This window comes from Nuphar pumila, chromosome 7 (assembly GCF_984573655.1).
Source record: "Nuphar pumila chromosome 7, dmNupPumi1.hap1.1, whole genome shotgun sequence".
Lineage (NCBI taxonomy): Eukaryota > Viridiplantae > Streptophyta > Magnoliopsida > Nymphaeales > Nymphaeaceae > Nuphar > Nuphar pumila.
This window is the reverse complement of record NC_143255.1, coordinates 39,925,210-39,946,322: the sequence shown is the minus strand read 5'-3', so window position 1 is coordinate 39,946,322 and position 21,113 is coordinate 39,925,210. Positions and strand designations below refer to the sequence as shown.

Here is a 21,113-nt window from a genome sequence, read left to right as displayed (position 1 = left end):
CTTGATTTGTTTAGAGCAGAAGATGTCATATTGTAAGATGCTTTACAAGAGAACGAAAAAAATGTTAATTTTTATGCTGCAAGCACATATTTGAATCGCATAATCAAATAAAAATAGAAAATATAAAGCACCACAGTCCATGAAAATTTTAATGGAAAAATAATTTGGAGCAATCATGAGGGGGGTGGGGGGGGGGGGAGAGAGACAAAGTCAGGAATTTTGAGTTGTTTTTGAAAAAAATGTGAGAATTATTGGAATTGATTCTCATTGACATTTCCATGTCAAGAAAGACCATTTCCTAATGGAAGTCCCAACCTGGCTAATGAGTATGGCCAACTCTAACCTAGAGAAGTTAAGACCAAAGAACCTTTGATTAAATTAACTTGCTCTGTAAGAGTGGAGAGCGTTGAGCATTGCCAAACAAAGTCTGTTCAATGCCTAATTCATGTTAACAGAGGAGAGATTTGCTTACACTCAAAGAAGAATCATTTTCTCTAGTTCTGATGGAATGGTTCTCCTGTGAACCATTTTCTCGCGTGTTTGCAAAATGCCAGAAAATGGTTTCCTTTGAGAAGAAAACTTCACAACTTTGCAAGAGTCGATATATAGCTTTATGACTTAAATTTCAGACACATAAAGTGCCATGAAATATTTTTCTTTATGAAACTTTCCTTTAGACTAAGGAGAGGATCAAACCTCATTAATTTTCTATTTTTTAATAAAAGAAAATAGATGAGAATAAAAAGGAGTAGGGAGCAAGAATAAATAGGGTTTATATCGACAATACTTCCCTACCTAATAAACTACAATATGTTAAAGTTCTTCATAGATCGGTCTCTACAGATGCAACCTCTATTGTTTATTAAATAAAAAAACATGTTTCTGGTTTAATAAGTTGATATTTAGCAAATTTTTCTTTTTACATGAAATTGATTTTGACATTATAAAAATTCAGGTTCTTAAAAAAACAACTTAATCAGAACTATGTTTCTTAAGGTATGCCGCAAGAATACGCCAATTAACTCTCCTATCCGATCTGCTTAACGAAAAAATCGTGCAAAAATAATGTGTGTCATGTCCTTTTTAGTTATGTTCGGTGACATAGTTTACTGGAAAAAGAAATAGCTGAAAAACATATTTATAATGTCTAATTAAATAGAAAAAGCATGCAACTATGGTTTTTGACCTTTATTACATGGATATAGATACGCGTCATGCTTTTGAAACACAGATACATGATTAATTATGAAAACTAAGACATAAGAAACACATCATTTGAAATGTGTAATATAGAACAAATACACGTTTAATAATTTCAATATCTAAAATTACATTAATTACAAATAAAAATAAAATATTAAAAGCACAATTAATGTATTTTTTCTGGCTTGGCTTGTTTCATGTCTCCTAGATATGAGACCATGGTTGGAATTCTTACTCTGACTCATCGGGTAGAGTTTTTTTAATTTATTAAAAATGAATATAAACATTATTTTGTACTTTTTTTAAAGTGTATATTCATGTGATATATATATATATATATATATATATATATATATATATATATATATATATAAGAACTAATCATATTAGGCCCTCTTTTCTCATTTGAACCCATTAGGCCCCACAGTTTGAACTATTTTATAATAGATCTGAACTGTTAGATGTGTTTAGCATGCTTGATTTAGTGGGAATCTAGTCTTGGATCATGATTTTTTGATGAAAAAAATATATTTTTATGAGCCAAAAAAATTGATGCCTTCATAGCCATTGATTTTGGATTACCGGAAAAACCTATAGACAGGTCAGATTCCAGTGATCCAAAGCGGGTTCCCACTAAACAAAACCTATAGTTCCCACTAAACAAAACCTATAGATCACATCTATGGTGTTAGATGTGAGAAAAAATACTAAAAACTAGGATTTTAGAAAAGGCCCAATGAGGTAGAATGAGAAAACATGGCAGAACGAGCATATTACTCTCTCTCTCTCTCTCTCTATATATATATATATATATATATATATATATATATATAACAGCTGCCTATCACTTTTCTAGCCTGTTTTGAGTTATTTTTTGCAAAATTTGACTGTTTGACATGATCGTTAAATCATTACGTTAAACAAAAAAAAGGCTTAGGGTCAATTTATTTTTTATGATGAGAATCCTCGCTCAAAAACTTGGATTGAGCCATACAATCACCCTGCCTTACATGGCCCACCTTTGAACGCTATGGACACAGCCATGCACCAGCGGGGTTTGATCCCATGCCTTCATGACTCAAGTGAAGACTTGGTCGGAGTTCAGTCTTTGATCGAATCAAGAAATCATCTTTTAACTATTATTATCATACTTTTCAAAAAAGACTATTATTATCACTATCCTTAACCCAAAAAGCTAATAATAATAGTATCTATTATTATTATTATCAATTTACCACGAATAACTTTTTTTTCATAGGAAAAAAGCAAAAGCATGTACCAAAGAAAGGCAAATGACAGCGGCGTCGTTGTTTCAAGGGTAAGAGTAGCCTTGGACGATGGTTGGCAGTTAGCAGGAGGAGAGGAGATTTACAGATGGTTTGACGATGTCAACCTCACCAAAGTCGGGGTTAGGAATAAGAAGATTTGGTATTTGGTCAAGGTGGTGGTGCTCCCCCATTTCGTTTCAAACCGCAACGACAGATTCTGACCACCCCTTCTCTCTTTGACACGAAATTTTTGCTTCCTTGCTTTGCCTGGCTTGCCTACCACAAACCAACAATCCCCTCTTTCACTCTCCTCGGTCTGTCCCTCTCTCTCTTCCCCTTGCTTTCTCGATCCAAACATGCGATTGCTCTGTCCCTACTCTTCTTCTCTCTCTAATTGAAACTCTAGACTAGCTTGAACATGAAAGACAATATGTGGGTTTTCTCATCCTTCTTTCTTGGTTGATTATCCAAGTTGGGTTTCTCTTTTCCATTTGGGAAACCTTTGTTTTTGAGGTACCCATTTGGTAATTATGGGGATTCTGTGAAATTGTAGGTAGAATTCGACCAAGTGTGGAATGAATTTTGTTGATTTTCATGGTAAAAAGGAACTCTCTCTCTCTCTGCGTGTGTGAAGTATATACCCATTGTTGACTTTTTGATTGTTTGTTGTGTTCATTCAGCATTCAACCTAATTTTGTTGTAAAATTTGGTTCTTCTTCATTGTCAAGTCGTTTCTCTCTCTTTTTAGAGATATCCGTTTTGATCTTTTTGGGTTTCATTTTGTTATGGATTAGAATTCGACTGATTTAGCTCAGTTTTGGTGTGATACCCATGTTGAATTGTGAGATTTTGTTGCCTCAAGTATGGGAAATCAATTGATCTTTTTTTTTTCCACTTGGTTTTTGGTTCTATCCCTTTCAGTTGATTGATGGCAGAGCCTTTTATAGATTTTGAGGATGAGAGAAATGAAGGATTCCCACTGCAACCTTGGAATAAACCTGTGCAAGCTCCGCAGCAGAGAACGGTTGCTGGGGACAGATTGACCAGCTCTGGAGGCCGCGTCTTTGGTCCTGACTCGCCGTCCGGTACCTCCTCATTCGAATTCGAAAGCGCCCACCGGAGGTCTCAGGATGGTCACCGGCCGAAATTTGTTGATTCAATGGAACACCACCGATTCGGCGATGAAGAAAATCCATTCCGGGCCTCTCATAACACGCTCGATCAGTTCTTATCTTCCCCACACCCCGCTTATCAGCCACCATTGCCAAGAATTCTGGACAACGAAGACTCCATATATACTGAGATTACAAGCCAGACTTCTTCCCTTTCTATTCGAAATAATGCTCGTCCCTCGTTGGATAGACCGAACTCTCGGTCTTCAGACCACCATAGAGGCCATGGTTCATCTCCTGATGCTATGAGAACCGGTGATCAAGAATGCACTAACCAAAGATCGTCATTTTCATCCATAACATCTCAGTCAGATTCTGTGGAGTCTCTGGAACAACCAATTGGATCAACCCACTTTGGGCAAGGCACATGGGAAGAAGCCCATGAGAAGGAAAGGCAAGATGTTGATGATGGAGAAGAGATTCCACCCGTTGGCCACTTTCCTACTCATCGTAAGACATCCTCCTACAGCCAGCAGGGTACAGGCAGTGCTAACAATGGGATAATCCCCCCAGGAAAGAGAAGTACATGGAGAAAGCATAGCCTTGACGAGAAGCTCCCGAAGCATATGGGCCATTTGTATTCATCGTCGGAAAGAAGTAGAAGCGAATCATACTGTGTAAATGGTGAAATGCCTGCATTCGATAATCCATTTTCAGAGAAAGAGGTTAGTGAGAATCCTATTCCACATAGCTTGCCTGAATTTGTTGGTGCCGGTGGTGGAACCGGGGTATTCAAGGTCCCCGTGCGAGCAGCAATTCATCCTGGCCGTCCCCCTTCATTCGAATTGAGACCGCACCCATTGCGGGAAACCCAGGCAGGTCGGTTCCTGAGAACTATAACTTACGCAGAAGGACAGCTATGGGCTGGACAAGAGTCTGGGGTTAGATTTTGGAACCTTTCTGAAGTTTTCGTGCATGAAAGTGAGAGCGCTAATGTGAAAGGGGATGAGAAAACAGTTCCTTTCCGTGAATCTGCTCGAACTTCGCCTACCCTATGTTTGATTGCTGATCCTGCAAATAAACTTATTTGGAGTGGCCACAAGGATGGAAAGATCAGGTCCTGGAAGATGGGCTTGGAGGATTCTGATGAGAATCCATTTAAAGAAGTCCTTGCATGGCAAGCACACCGTAATCCTGTTATGTCCCTTGCAATGACTTCTTACAGTGAGTACAATGTTTCTCCATTGTGTTTACTTTATGAGGCATGCTGCAATCTTTTTCTTAATCTGGATTTCTTTCTATCTTTGAATACGCCTACCATTTTGTAGTTCACGAGATCTTTGAGCGTTGCTGATGGCCACTTTGTCACCTGTAGAATGGTGGCCTTTAGTTCTTTGTTTCCTTCTAATCTTGCCATAACTCTTTATATCTTTTCAATGTTCTGTGATTCAATTATTTTATGATCAATATATAGTCTGGGTGATCAAATTGAAATTCTGACTAGAAGCAGGTTGTGAAGTCCTCTGCACAAATTACTGTATGGCTTGCAATATGCTCTTGATTCTGTATCTTGCTTGAGAAGTACATGAAACGTGGAGCTGTCATAAGCTAGAATGCTGCCCAGTAAAAATACCTATTGGAGGACTTTATTTATTCTTGGTTTTGATTCCTGACTTATCAATAGCTCAGATTCTTCACCTCTTGTTGATTTATGTGTGACAATATTGAAAAACAGGAAATGGTCAGGCTTCAATGATTAATGTTCAGTGAAGCTTGCCCACCAAGGGCATGTTCACTTGGCTAGGGACCCGACATGATTGTCTGAGGCTTCCTGGGCATCCTTTCTTCAAACCCTGGGGTGGGTAAATGTGGCCTTAGTGCTGAAGCTAAGGGGAGGCCTACCTAGTACAAGGAGGGTTATCTCAAGGTTTTATACTGGAAGATCCTCATAAGGAGTCCAGTAAATGTGGATTTTCTACCAACGGGGCTCCACATGGTTGGTAGGAGCTGTCAGTGCATGTCTCCTTGTGGTGGGACATTGCAGGTTCAAACCCCAGAGGTACGTTGAATAATAATTGGTGGGGGTCTGCCTAACCCCAGCTTGCCTTTCAATAAAAAAATTTGGATTTTCTTGGATCCTAAAAAAAAAGTGGTTTCCCTCATCAGGAAAAAATAAATAAAAACTTCAGTGAAGGTTGTCCTGCCTTCTTCTTTAAAACATCTTTGGAGGTAGCTAATTATATATCTCCAACAATTCCATGTATAGTGGTGCCTAAGAGTTCATATCTTGGTTGTCGCCATTTAGCTTGAACTATGTTTTATTCATTTTTAATCTCCATTTTTACTTTGCATGATCCTATAGCACACAATCAGCATCCTGGATCCGGATTTCCTAGACAAAAATAGACAGGTTCAGAAGGATTTAATATGATAGGAGCAGTATGATATGTTTTTAACTTGAAACCTGCTAGTCTTAGTTGACCAGGAACCGTTCCAATTCTCCCTTTAGACTATCCATCATGCTTGGTGCTTAGGTTAACTTTTGGCATGAAAATATTCTGTAATGTTGTTACCTGGTCCGTCTGTACATGTTTGGATTTGTAGGAGTTCAGCAAGCATGTTCTTGCTGGGCGCTCACGATCTGAACTGCTTTGCTTCTCTTTGTTTCCTAGAAAATGAGTAGCAGGTTTTGTTTCAAAGATGTCCCTCTTTCAGGCTCAAAGTGCTGCATGGAGTATAGAAGATATGCCCTTTCTTTTGCAGTTCTAAAGCAGCTTTATTGTCTACTTTTCTGTTTACAAAAAAGTATGTGCATGGTTTATCTATTCGGTCTGCTTCTTCCAGGGTTATCCTGTGCCTGCTGCAATCACTCTATTGGTGTGAATTGTTAGTAGGACAAGTTCATTCAAGTTCTTGCATATAAATAAGAAGATTCTGGAGACCAGTAATGAAAAATAAGATTTGTATCATGTACACCATGCCCATTAAGTTGTCATACAATGTTAAGCAGAACAGAAAACCAGGTTGAAAAGTAGACATGTGAAGCAACTAATTCCCTGTGGAATGAGAAGTTGGAAGTGAAGCAGAAAGGGTTTGGGAAGCAAGATAGATGGCCTTTTAGAATTCAAATTTCAATTAGACTCAAGATTATCAAAATATAACAATATAACATTGACTAGATTACAATTTTGATGTAAGATCAATGTTTGTGTATTACTCACGAATAATCAAAGAGCTTTTCTTAATGATGTTTGGTAGCATATATAATTACAAAAGCAATATGGTGCATAAATCCTTGATTCACTAATAGGAAGTAATCAATAAGCATCACTGTAAAGTCTGAATTTCTTGCTTTTGAATACAGTGTTATACATATTCTTTTTATCACCAAAAGTGACTATTTACCTGTTTTACCTTGGCCTGTTTCCCAAAGTGAATTACCTAAATAGTTATGTTTAAATAGGGAGAACTGGATCAAAACCCAGTGCAAAAGCATCTTGAATGTGGAATTCGCAAAACAGTGGGGACATTAGGTACCAAAAAAATGATAAAGGGTTCAATTGATATCCTTGAAACCCTAATAGAATAGATGATGAGAGTTTTCCTATGCAACTCATGATTTATTTATTGCAAAGGCACAATTTCCATGTACAGAATGTTGACACTGATTTTTACATGATAAATGCATAAATGCATAAATGCAGCTCTGGATCATGTTACTAAGTCCCAAGTTTAAGTTGTATCTAAAACATGCGAGTTAGACTCCAGTGGGGAAAATAAACCAATACTATGAAAAGATGCTGATTAAGAAGTCCTAACAAAAAATACAACTTAAATGGCACGGTGCACTAAAAGAACCAAAAGAGATAGCCCATAAATAGAATCAATTCTGTCAGCCTACCTAGATGACTTATTTTCTCCATCTCCAGCTCTCTGGTGTTGGAATAACCACACAAGTGAATGAAGTTCAAAATAAGCCTTCCAGACAAGGCAAGGAAAGCAACCAAGTGAACAACATTTGGAAACATCTTCCTCTAATCTAAAATTTGAGATTGCACTTACAAATCTACAAAGAAGACGCTACAGTGGCATGTGTTTGCTGTCTGGGGCATGTCAGACTTTGTTTGCTATTGCTTGGTTTTTCTATATGTTTCCAATGTCTTCTTTTGGCTTGGCTGCATTGGTTGTTGGAAAGCTATATTGCATACCAAGGACATGAAACAGAGGCAGTGGTTCATGATTTGGTATTCTAGTGGATCTAATAAAAGGTGGACAATGTTTTAGAAATTAATATCAACTGCTTCTAAATCTTTGCATTCAGTCCACTCAAGATGTTAATGTTTTCCACAGGCAGTTGTCTCTGGGAATGCTTTGATTCGTGACATTCATTGCCTTTGGGAGTGGCTCAGAGGACAACAGTTGTTCCTAACCATGTTATTATTTTCTTGTCTTATTCGGATATTAAGATTTGTTTTGCAACACAAATACAGTGTATCATTATGTTAGTAGAACTTGCCTTTTCCATTTCAATGCACATGAGCAGGGAAAAATATTGACACATGTACACTTATACAGACAATACGTCTTCCACTTGCAAGACAGAATTTATTGCATATGAAAATTATGCATCCAATCGTATTATTAGTTTCATAAGCTTGGTGGACCTGGTATTGACTCTAAAATCTTCTGCAACCACTTATTTAATACTTTTTTCTGGTACTGGAACTACATGCATTTATTGTTATTTCTATCTGGTACAGGTTGAATTATAGATAAGTTGTGTCATGATCGTGTTGAGAATTGGTGAGGTATCAGTTTTACTATTCTTACCACCTGTTATTATAACATCCGGTTTCAGTTTTGCTATGTGTTAGAAATTATTTGTCGAACCTTTCATTCATGCATCATTAAACATAATATGTCTAGGTCATTTTCATGGTCTTTTCTGCCATAATACCAGGCTCTTTATGACAATTAGGCTTAAGTACGGGTATCATATTTTACACTTTTCTCATATTGATTATGTGATGATCAAGTGATCGAACTTAAGTCAATAATTTCTGCAGCTTTTTATATGAATAATCCAGATTCTTTTGTGCTGATTATATTAATTGCTTATCTAGGTGATTTATGGTCCGGTTCTGAGGGTGGTTCTGTTAAAATCTGGCCTTGGGAGGCCATTGCAAAATCTCTTAATATTATGGAGGAAGAGAGGCATATAGCAATCTTAGGAGTGGAGAGGTCTTATATTGACCTTCGGAACCAGGCAACAGTGGGTGGTACGTGTTATTTGCCTCCTGGTGATGTAAAATATATGCTGGCAGACACATGTAGAGGGAAAGTATGGGCTGGCGGGTACTTCTCATTTGCACTGTGGTATGTACTTATGTCATGAAACACACTCTCCATGTCTTTCTTATCCATACATGGGCTGATTATAGGCCTTACCAAGTTATATGAAGCTTAAATTGCAGCTTCGTCTGGGCTTTCTGTAACATCACAAGAATCTAACTCAATCTTGTTTGCTGCTCTAAAGGGATGCTCGCACAAGAGATCTATTAAAAGTATTTGGACTAGATGGGCAAGCTGAGATTCTTCCAGACTTCTCTGCCACTCAGGATATTGCTGCAGATGATGAGATGAAGGCAAAATTTGTTACAGCCTCAAAAAAGGAAAAAAATCAATCTTCGCTGAGTTTTTTCCAGCGTTCACGTAATGCTCTGATGGGTGCAGCTGATGCTGTTCGTCGAGTTGCAGCTAAGGCACCTTTTGGAGATGATAGTCGAAGAGCTGAGGCTATTGTTATGTCAGCAGATGGAATGATATGGATTGGATGTGCCAACGGATCATTGGTGCAGTGGGATGGAAATGGTAACAGGTTGCACGAGTTCCATCATCATTCTTTTTCAGTTCAATGCATGTGTGCTGCTGGAACCCGAATATGGATAGGCTATGCAAGTGGCCTTATGCAGGTAATCAATCTTGAGGGAAAATTACTAGGAGAGTGGGTTGCTCACAGCACTGCAGTTACCAGGATCACTGTTGGTGGCATCTATGTTCTTACTATGGCCAATCATGGTGGCGTTCGTGCCTGGAATATGGCATCTCCAAGTCCTTTTGACAACACGATGGGATTTGAATTGTCTAAGAAAGAACTTCTTTTTGCAAAACGAGAAACATTGAGAATATTGACAGGAACTTGGAATGTTGGACAAGGAAGAGCTTCTCAGGACTCACTCATATCATGGATTGGTTCTGCAGCTACAGATGTTGGTGTTGTCATCGTTGGATTGCAAGAAGTCGAAATGGGGGCAGGTTTTCTCGCCATGGCTGCTGCAAAAGAATCTGTAAGATTATTTGTGAATTTTATCTTTAAAGAAAATGTCTCATTAAATCTTTTAAACCTGTATATTATATGATATAAACCATATATTAAACCTTGTTGATTTGGAAAATGTTATTTTCGGCAGTGCTGCAAGAGTGTAGGGCAGAGCAATCTTACGCCCTATCTTGTGTATCAAGTTTCTGTTTAAAACATTTATCACATGATAGATTCTTTTGATCACATATTACAGGTTTGGTGATCGAATGGTGTGGCTGGATAGAAAAGTTACACTATCATAATTGAGGGGTATCTGGTGTGAATGAAAGGGTTTTTTCATGAAGGACAAGGAAACCACCCCTGTGATCAGAGACCTAGTCGTGCTGGTTAAGCCTTCCGTACTTATGGTCACTGTCCTGACAGTCTAAACCCATGGTGCACCCATTGCGTGAATGCAGGGGTTACCCCCAGATTTTGTATAAAAAAGAAAATAAAAATCATTTAAAGATAAAAAATCATTTAAATCCATAGAATAAAATCGCCATGCTGTTGGAACTACTGCTCAGCCGGTGCTATCAACTTATTCTAGCAAAATATTTTAAAGAAATGATTCTCACTATATATGAGGGGTCAAATGTGCCTATAGGAAGTCACATTTAGGTTTCATTATCCATTTGTTATGTGAACAAGTAGGAGAAAAGGTAGACATACAATAAGAATAGATAAAAAAAACAAGGGTAAGTCCAGATTGTGTCACCATAGTTTAGACCTATATTCAAGCATCAAGATTCTACCTACAACATATTTGTGATCTTTATTTATGGTACTCTCCAGCTTGAATCTTTCTGTAACTTTCTTGAATTTGAAGTAGTATGTGATCATGTACCTGATAGAGAGAATAAGGACCAAACCACTTAGCATGAATTTATGGTTCACATCCGATACATATTCACAGGAAAACAGTATCTGCAAGGACGAGATGAATTGTCTCAAATACTTCAAAGCACAAAAAGCTATCAATTTCTTATGACAATTGAACACTCACAAGTTCTGAACTATGTTGGACTGCTCCTTCATATTAAAACAATTATAACCAACAGCGGACAAAATGAGAGGATGAGGAATAAATAAGAGCTAATCCAGCTTATTTCATACCTTCTAATTTCATATGTTTAAGCACCAAATTGCACTGTGCACATATTCGTAAAACAGTAGTATAGTATCTGCAATGACAAGCTGAGCTGTGAAGATATGGCATTGTGCATGGGTTGACTAGGAAGAAGAATAATAGGGAAGGTACTATACAGTCATAACCACAAGTTCTTTTTATTGGGCATGGGGCAAAGCTTGTGGTTCTATTTATAGCGAAACCTCATTTGAGTTTGTAATAAATAAGTAAATACACACATATATATGTATGTATATCTATATATATATATATGTATGTGTGTGTGTGTGTGTGTAGACCAGAGTTACCAGAAGCTTCTTAGATAGGTGGGAAGCTCGCTTCCCGGAAACTCGCTTCGGAAGCGCGATACTCCTCGCTTCGGAAGCGCGATACTCCTCGCTTCGGAAGCGCGATACTTCTCGCTTCCGAAACTTGATGGGAATCCTGATTCTCCCATGCTTCTTATATGCTTTCCACATGATTTAGCTATTCTTCTTATACATTTTTTCGCTCTACTTTTCATGTTTTTTATGTGTTTCCTCTCACGCTTCTCACTCACTTCCATGTGCTTTTTCTAAATTGGCAATCATCATTTTTATATTTTGTTAAAAAATTAATTCTTACACTAAAAAATCATGAAATTTAAGAATAGCTATGTCACATGGGTGCGGGTACGGGTACGTGTGTGACACGGGCGCGGAGCAATTTAAATTTTTTTGGACACGGGGACACGGCTATATATATATAACAATAATAAGATTGTAAATTTTAAAGTAATAAGTTGACCGGTCAAAGTTGACAATATATATATATATATATAACAATAATAACAATAAAAAATATATATATATATATATAACAATAAAAAATGGACAAAAATAGACTCAGTCAAAGTTGACAGAGTCCAAAATGTGGACGGACTCGGCCCCGGTGCGTTGACCGAGTCCGACGCTTAGTTGACCGTGTCCACCCCGTGTCCGAAGCCGCACTCGTGTCCGCACCCGTGTCGGGTACGGGCGACGCAGGTGCGTCGGCCTTTTAGCCGAGTCCATGTGACTTAGAAAAATAGTCACTTTTATTTTAGTTTTTATTTGGGTTCCATTTTGATTCTCATTCAATTCTTATATTGCTTTTTTTTATTCCTCGCTTCCCGCTTCGTATACATTTTAAAATGCATTGCTTCTTGCTTCCACTTCCTTTATCATTTCTTGCTTCCACTTCCTAGTCTGGCAACCTTGGTGTAGACCAATAACTTATGACATTGGAAGAAATAAATAAATAAATTATATATATATATATATAAAATCATGGGATAATATTATGTCAAATGCAGGTTTGACTATATGCATAAACTCTTTACACATGTTGGTTTCATATTATGTCAATAGGGGACTTGTAGGCTGAATTAGGGGCCTGCTTGACACTGCGAAAAAGATAAGAATGGTTTCAGTAATCTTTTTCACATTCAGGATTCAAACTGATGGAAAACTGAAGTACTTCTTGTTGACCTGGATAATGCTATTAATCAAAGAACTGTGAGGTCAAGCCACCATAACTGAAAATACTGGCAAATATGTCTTCATTCTTTGTTAACCACATATTCACTTTTGACATGATTTTTACTAAGTTGAAGCTCTTGTACATCATTGGCATCATTGGAGAAATAGGAAAATGATGTTATACCACCATCAATAAATTTGTTGTTAATATCAAAATTTCATCATCGGGTTTACTCTGAATGGGCAAATTTTATTTTTGTAGTCCATACTCCAATAGTGTAACCTTTAAGAATAAAAGAGGATGAGAGGAAGAGAGGAGAACAAAAGATGGTTGCAGCAAAGTCCTAACTGCCAACATTCTTAGTGTTGGACATCCCAATAAGAGCTACTTATAATCTAGGATAGATGTGGCATACCAAGAAGTGGCCTACTGTTTTCATTTCTCTCGCTGCTTATAGTGTCCATCTTTCTTTATTTTCTTTAGCTCAAAGGGTTCTTGTAAAAGAAACATATTGAATTATGGATTGTGAACTTAGGCCTGGAAAGAAGAATACTAAAAGAAAAAATAGTGAAACACATGAAAGGGATGAAGATAACCAATATAAGATTGTTGGCTATAATGAATGATCTGAGCAGAAAGTGATCCAATTCAGTCCTATGTCACATGGGTACGGGTACGGAGGGTATGACACAACCATTTTAAAAATTGGCGGTACAAGGACATGGTTATATATATATATATATATATATATATATATATATATATATATATATATATATATATATATATATATATTAATACTCGCTGTGGTTGGAATTTGGATTGAGTTAAGATCCAATCCATAGTGTATATAGATATAAGAGGATATTTTAGGGAGATTTGGGGGGTTGAGGATTTTTTTTTAAAAAGGAGGGGCTGGTTTGATATTTTTACTTAATACTTTTATAAAGCAAAAGGGAGAGGGTTTGTGACGTCTCTCTCTCTCTCTCTCCATTCTGAAGGAGGAGGAGGTGCAGGTACACCTCCCCTTCCCCTCACTCTCTCTCTACCTCTTTCTTCTTCCTCCATCTCTTCCCTCTTTTTTCTGCCCCCTTCTCCTTCTCCTCCTCCTCCTCTGTGTGTGTGTGTGTGTGGGAAAGACCAACTAATAAAAAAACAAAAAAAACAAAAAAACTGGGTTTCAAATAGGGCCTTGATTGGAACCGACCCAAACTGACCCACACTGTACTCATGTCGCACCCAGTACCCATATCCGTACCCAGGCGTGTCGACATGGGTACAGTGGGTCATCTGCCGTGTTTGTGTTACATAGATTCAGTCCCTTAAGGTAATGGACAATACACTTTATGACTATCACAGAAGATATGAAAAGGGATAGCAGGAAGGGAAGTCAGAGCATAATAACAAAACAAGAAAAAAGTTACAAGATGCAGAGTAAGGTTAGCTTGAATTTGTATTTTTCAACCATAAACACTTTGAGATAAGCAGAGGTATTAAAACATAAAAAGTACAACTTCAAAAAAAAAGCACAGATATGGAGTAATAAGAAATTAAGGAAATAATAAGACTTACACTTGCGCTTGTTTCCTAGGATATAGTACAAAAATGTTACAGGATAAAACATTATGTGGACTGATTTGTCCAAGTAAAATTAAATAAAAGAATATGATTCTAATCATTCATCAGTCTTGGGAAATAGATGAAAGTTTGACCTTGACATCCCAGAAGCTGTGTCAAAAATGAACATCTGTAATAGGTATTTTACTGATCTCTATGTGTGATTGATGATGAGACCTTGAGAATTGTATAACATTAAATAATACTAATGTCTAGTTATTGTTTTGGGATTTAAATATTGTTTTGTGAGCATCCTGCCAAAGTGATGTAGATGCATCACTTCATAGTTTCATGCGTTGTCTAGCATGAATGAATTTATTCACATCATAATTTCATGGATGCTATATCTGTAAAGCAATTATTTCCGCTTTGTTATTTGCTTATCTTAATTGTCAATTTTTCTTGGTTATTGTTTTTCACTAATGAAATTTAAGTTCCAAAAATATCATATCCATTGATATTCACTTTGCATTACTGAGGTGCATCTTAGACTATGTCACATGGGCACTGCACTTTTAACATGTATATCATGTGCCGACATGATTTGACACCTCTTGGATACAATTAAACTTGTGTTGGATACAGTCAACATTGTGTCTACAATTTTATCTATTTCTTTTGTGATCTTGATTGATTATTTTGTATTTGTGTTTTTATTTAAAATTTGTCATTGATTACATTACATTTCACTTTTCACCTTATATTTATTCTTCAATGTTCTCTATCATAATGTTTAGAATTATTGTTCAAGAATATGCACTTAAGATTATATTCACGCTTTGTTGCTTTAGGTTAAGAATTTTGAATTCACATATATATATATATATATATATATATATATATATATATAGTGCATGACCATGTGCCTATGTCCTAATTTTATAACACTTATGTATCATACTAAGAGTGTTCAAAACATGTCTCATACATGTAACCATTATCTATGTGACATAGATTTTAGATTTCAAAAGATTCTCAGATTTTGTACATTGATATGGTATTTCTAGGTGGGACTCGAGGGAAGTGCTAATGGTCATTGGTGGTTAGATACTATTGGCAAGGTATTAGATGAAGGGACAAGTTTTGAGCGTGTTGGATCAAGGCAACTAGCTGGTCTACTTGTTGCTGTATGGTAAGCTTTCTTTCTCTGTGCATTTGTCTGGCATTCTAGGGTTTGTTTCATTGTGGCCCTTTACAGATCCTTCTCTAATTAATTATCTCCTTTTAGGGTTAGGAAGAATCTGCATCCGCATATTGGAGATGTGGATGCTGCGGCAGTACCATGTGGGTTTGGACGTGCCATTGGCAACAAGGTATGCGTAAATTTCTGAAGTTTCCACTTAACCTATATATATATATATATATATATATATATATATATATATATATATATATATATATATATATATAAGAAATGAAAACCTACCCACTAAAAAACATGCCAAACCTACCCAATGAAATTTTTTTGGTATTGTTTTCAAAATTCTGACTGTACAGATGTGTTCAGCATGATTGATTTACTAGAGATCGACACTTGGATCATGAATTTGGGATAGAAAAAAATGGTATTTGGAGCCTCAAAAATTTATAAAAATTATACACCATTGTTTTTTGAAACTTATAAAAACCTATCCATGCATTGGAATCAAATGCTCCAAGAACTGTTTCCTATAAAAACAAGCATATAGATCACATCTGTATGGTCAGAATTTTGAAAAAAATTACCAAAAATCCAATAAAACGTGTGGTGCATAGGTTTGACATGTTTTTTAGTGGGTAGGTTTTCATTCCTCTCTCTCTCTCTCTCACTGATATCGCCAATATTTTGAAAATATTGCGATATTATCAGCTATTTCAAGGTAGCCGATAATATCAGGAATATATCGCGATATTTTCAAAATATCTCCAGAAACAAAATATCGTGATATTTTTAAGAATTTTTTATTTATTTTAAGTTTGCATTTCCTACTTTTTTGTTTCTTTTATATTTTTAAACCTTTAAAACATGTTTATTTATATATTTGAAAGAAAAATAATGCAAAACTTATTATTTTCTTAGCTTTTTTGTTGTTATTTATATTTTTTTCAAAATTTTAAACTCCCGAGATTTTTCCAAGATATTCTCGAGATTTATCAATTTTTGAAAATCTCTCCGAGAAATATCTTCTGAAAAATTACCTTTGAAGATACAGGTGACTATATATATATATATATATATATAGTAGAGCATAGGTGCTTGAACATTAGGTGCTTGCGATATGTGCTTGATGGGTTTTTCAGGTTTTTTTTGTTTTATTTTTAAATTTTAACCATACAAATGTGATCTGTGTACTTGATTTTATAGGGATCAGCTCTTTAAGTGTTCGATTCCGACACATGGGTGGGTTTTTATAAGGTTCGAAAAAACAACGGTCCAAAATCTTTGTAAAATTTTTAGGCTCAAAATATCATTCTTTTCATCGAAAACACATGATCCAATTGTGGATTCCTTGTAAATCGACTATGCCCAACACATTTATGGGGTCGGAACTGCGAAAAAAACATGAAAGAGCAGAAAAGCCCATCAAGCACATATCGCAAGCACCTAATGTTCAAGCACCTATGCTCTCTCTCTCTCTCTCTCTATATATATATATATATATATATATATATATATATATATATATAGTAGAAAAGTTGTAGCTGCACCACTTTTTTAGCCTACCGCGAGCGAATGGGCATTTTTGGGGTTTTCCTAAGTCTGGCCCTACAGATGTGTTTGTCATGGTCGATTTGTTACAAAACGACACTGGGATCATGTTTTTTGATAAAACAACATGATTTTTTAAGCCTTGAATATTTATGAAAATTTTAGACTGTTGATTTTTAAATCTTATGAAAACCTAATGATCCAATAGTTGATTCCTATAAAATCAAGCATGTAGATCTCATCTGTATGGTCAGATTTAAGGAAAACATGGAAAAACACTCATTTGTACGTACAATTTAGTTGGGATCTCATATGGCAAGTCATTTTGACCCAATCCGACACTGTAATTCATCATGGCTGATGTATTAGGTCTTGGATTTTGTTTCTTCAAATTGATTTTTTTTAAGTGTTTATGGCTACCAATTTTTTGGTTTGCCAGAAAAACCTGCACACACATCGGAATCTGGTGATTCAAATGCTCTCCCACAAAACAAACCATGTAGTTGAAATGCCAAACATTTCCTGTAACAGTTTCAGTCCATGTGAGACAATGTTGAAATCGGAACTGATTTCTGTTTTTATTGCCTCCAATTGCCCCATTATATGGGGATGAAGCTATGATCAAAAGTCTAGGTGCCTTCGACTTGCATGCTGATTGATGCACATGCAAAAGTACAACCAAGATGATAAAGTTATCATGTTTTTCTAACAAGGGATCTTCTGGTTGTTGGACTACCTGTATTTATCCCTGAATAGTTTCATGTCTACAAGCTCTATTCTTGTCAATGAACACATTGATAAGTCTCATCCCTTTGCTTGTGGACAAAAGTTAATTCTGTTGTCTGGGGTAATAGCAGAGTGAAATTCTCCCTCACCACCCAGAAATCATCATTCTGATTGAGTAGCTCATGGTTCCACCAAATTTTTTCTTTGTTGCCTGCACTGATGGGCATATATTCAGGTGAGGTGGCAAGCCATCAAGTGTGTTAGCTAATATGGTGAGCGGGGAGAACTTCAACCACCACTACATGGCTTCCAACTACTAGAATGTGCCACCGTCTTGCTTGCCTTGTGGGTTCAATGTTTCTAAATCAATCTCTTCCATTTTGGTTAATAAGATGAAGGAGATATCAAATTATGTCCTACTTAATGGTGTTTGCCATAAATAGTTGTTTTTCTGGTTTGTTAAGCCCCCAAATATTCCAGGTATCTTTTAGTTGTGAAGTTTGCCGTCAGTCCTACTCCCACCTGATTTCAGCATTGCCTTTAATCCCCAAGAGTGGGGTTTTCTTCCATTCTATTGAAATATGGGAATGAGGAACATTTAGCCCTTCAGATAGCCAGCTTGTTCTTTTTATCTTAGTATAATCATGTTAGAAAAGGCAAGGCATTTGAGATATACAACAATTGGGGCTAATCACCAGATCCCTTAAGAATGGTTGATAGTCATCATTTACGTGTGTGTTGATAGTTGACCTTTCCTATAATTAACATGTGGCAACTTGCGAAGCTGACATTCATTTCAAATTTGTTAGGTTTGGTCACTATTTTCAAATCTCAAAATACCCCTGTTAGATGCCATCTTTGAACAATCATACTTTTTGGTTTATATTTTTGCAAATTTTTAAAATTTTTCTTTGTTTCCTTTAAGAGTATTGAATAATCCTATTAAATCTTAAACCAGGGAGCTGTAGGCTTGAAGATGAGAGTGTATAATCGGATAATGTGCTTCGTCAACTGTCACTTTGCAGCGCACTTGGAAGCTGTTAATCGACGAAATGCTGATTTTGACCATGTTTATCGAACTATGGTCTTTAGTAAACCAACCAGTGGAATTGGTAAGATGCATCATTCTGACCTCTCACTATATGCATATGGCATGTCATGTAGCTTCTAAAACATATCTTTCAATGTTTTTCCTGCAGCTGGTGTTTCATCTGCAGTTCAACTGCTTCGTGGTGCAAATGTATGTAATGTTTATCTGATTCTATGTCTGAAATTAGCTTCATAGACAATTTATTTTTGTCTCAGAACTATGTTTTGAACTTTCACAGCCCTCAGGGTTCCAACACGAAGGGCCTGAGCTATCTGATGCAGACATGCTAATATTTCTTGGCGATTTCAATTATCGGCTCCATGGTATTTCATATGATGAAGCAAGAGACTTTGTGTCTCAGAGGTGCTTTGACTGGCTCCGAGAAAGGGACCAACTTAGAGCAGAAATGAAAGCTGGGCGCGTATTCCAAGGGCTGCGTGAAGGACTTCTGAAATTCCCTCCAACGTACAAATTTGAGAGGCACCAACCAGGTCTAGGGGGTAAGTGTGTTGCAGCCAATGCATTATGTGCACTCTTAGCCATCACAAATTAGTGCTCTCTAATAGTGCGAATTCTCTCAAGTGTTTTTTATTAAGGATTATTCTTATGCTGCAACCTTCATAAAAATCATTTGCTTGAATTGTATCAACTTCACTATGGTCTTCCTTTTTATCCAGGATATGATTCGGGTGAGAAGAAGCGCATTCCTGCTTGGTGTGATCGAATCTTATATCGTGACAACCGCAATTGTATAGCATCTCCGTGCTCATTAGAGTGTCCTGTAGTTTCATCCATAATGCAGTATGTCCTTATAAAACTTGTTTCATGAGATTATGATATCTTGGTCGCTCTGGTTAGAAAACTTTTAGTCTTGATTTTCTTCTACTTTTTATCAGGTATGATGCTGTCATGGATGTGACAGATAGTGACCACAAGCCTGTCAGATGCATATTCAATGTGGAAATTGCATATGTTGATGAGTGGATAAGAAGAGTAGAATTTGGAAATATTATCTCATCTAACGCAAAAATCCAATCTTTTCTGAAAGATTTGAATAATATACCTGAAACCGTTGTCAGTACTAACAACGTCATACTGCAAAACCAGGACACTTCTACACTTCGTGTCACTAACAGATGCGTGAAGGACACGGCAGTTTTCAAAATAATCTGCAAAGAGGAGTCCACCGTCAATGATGATGGATTATCTTCTGAGCATCATTCTAGAGGTTCCTATGGTTTTCCTCGTTGGCTTGAGGTAACCTTGTTTCACTTTCTTTGATATTGTCTTCAATAAGAACTGTCAAGTTCCTTTGTTAACACTGTAGTCTGCTTGAACTGGGAAATGTTTTGAGCAATGCAAGCACATGCTAGTATTTATACCTGCTCATTCCCTTGTTCGCATTCTTGGATTTAACTTCTGGATGAGCTTTGAGGATTCTTTTTTTTTTATATTCGTCTGATGGTATCCAGGTCACTCCAGCTGTTTGTATAATCAAGCCTGGTCAAGTCGTAGAAGTCTCCATTCACCATGAAGAGATCCAAACCCAGGAAGAGTTTGTTGATGGAGTACCTCAGAATTGGTGGTGTGAAGATACCAGAGATCAGGAGGTGATATTGGAAATCATCATCGGAGGTGTTTTCTCCACAGAGACTAGGAGCCATCAGATACATGTCCGGCACTGTTTTTCTGCTTCGAAGGCACCACCACGTGCAAACTCTAGAGGGGGTTCCAAAAGGGGCCAAACCAATCATCTGCACAGGTCTGATGTTAAAAATATTCCAGATACATCTGATTTTGTTCCCGATTTTCGTAGTTGGCAATGTCCATGAACAAAGGCACCTGCTGGTCAAAAGAGAAGACATCTTGCCTTTTCTTGTTTTCTCCATTATGTAGCATGAATTATTCTCTTCAAGCTTGTGTTGTAAATATTTTGTTGGTATCAAGTACGCTTTTATGTTGCCTGAAATCTGGTGCACTTTGTACCAGTTGTGTATTAGGAAACAAAGGCTCACTCCTTTCATCATTTTATAGTCAATTATTTATAGAGGTTATCAATGGAGGGTTTGTCTATTGTGATTCTCAGGGCAATTACTATGGCTTTGTGACAGACAACAACAGGAGAGAATTTTTTTTCTGGCCCTCACCACTACTCGTTTGCTTTTTGTTTCAGTTTGTTGACTGGATATACATGCCAAATTGTTGAATTTATGTTGCACATTAGATTTCTTTTGGTACCAACATGTTTGGAAAGTAATACAGAAGCTCAAATTTTGAATTTAAAGATATGCTAGCTTGTAATGGTCTTGTTTGGTGCAAGTGAAGACTTCAACTGTGTGTTTCATTCCCATGGAAGGGAAAACCCTTGCATGAGAAGTGGCCCGGACTTTCTGAAGAATATTTGCCATGGAAGGGAAC

At 36.8% G+C, this 21,113-nt stretch overlaps 1 protein-coding gene across 2 annotated transcripts; it reads left to right on the top strand.

Moving 5' to 3' along the window:
- Positions 1-2,664: 2,664 nt before the first annotated feature.
- Positions 2,665-20,753, top strand: LOC149832010 (type II inositol polyphosphate 5-phosphatase 15-like). Of its 2 annotated transcripts, none has more exons than XM_090014262.1 (12): positions 2,665-2,903; positions 3,393-4,807; positions 8,707-8,959; positions 9,120-9,930; positions 15,198-15,322; positions 15,419-15,503; positions 18,564-18,717; positions 18,805-18,845; positions 18,934-19,195; positions 19,373-19,496; positions 19,592-19,952; positions 20,168-20,753. In XM_090014262.1, exons 2-12 carry the CDS (start codon positions 3,400-3,402, stop codon positions 20,525-20,527), a joined length of 3,984 nt encoding a protein of 1,327 aa, XP_089870388.1. In that variant the 5' UTR covers positions 2,665-2,903; positions 3,393-3,399; the 3' UTR covers positions 20,528-20,753. The 2 variants fall into 2 exon arrangements, with proteins under 2 accessions (XP_089870388.1, XP_089870389.1); XM_090014263.1 differs by lacking the exon at positions 2,665-2,903 and adding an exon at positions 2,931-3,068.
- The last annotated feature ends 360 nt before the right edge of the window (positions 20,754-21,113 follow it).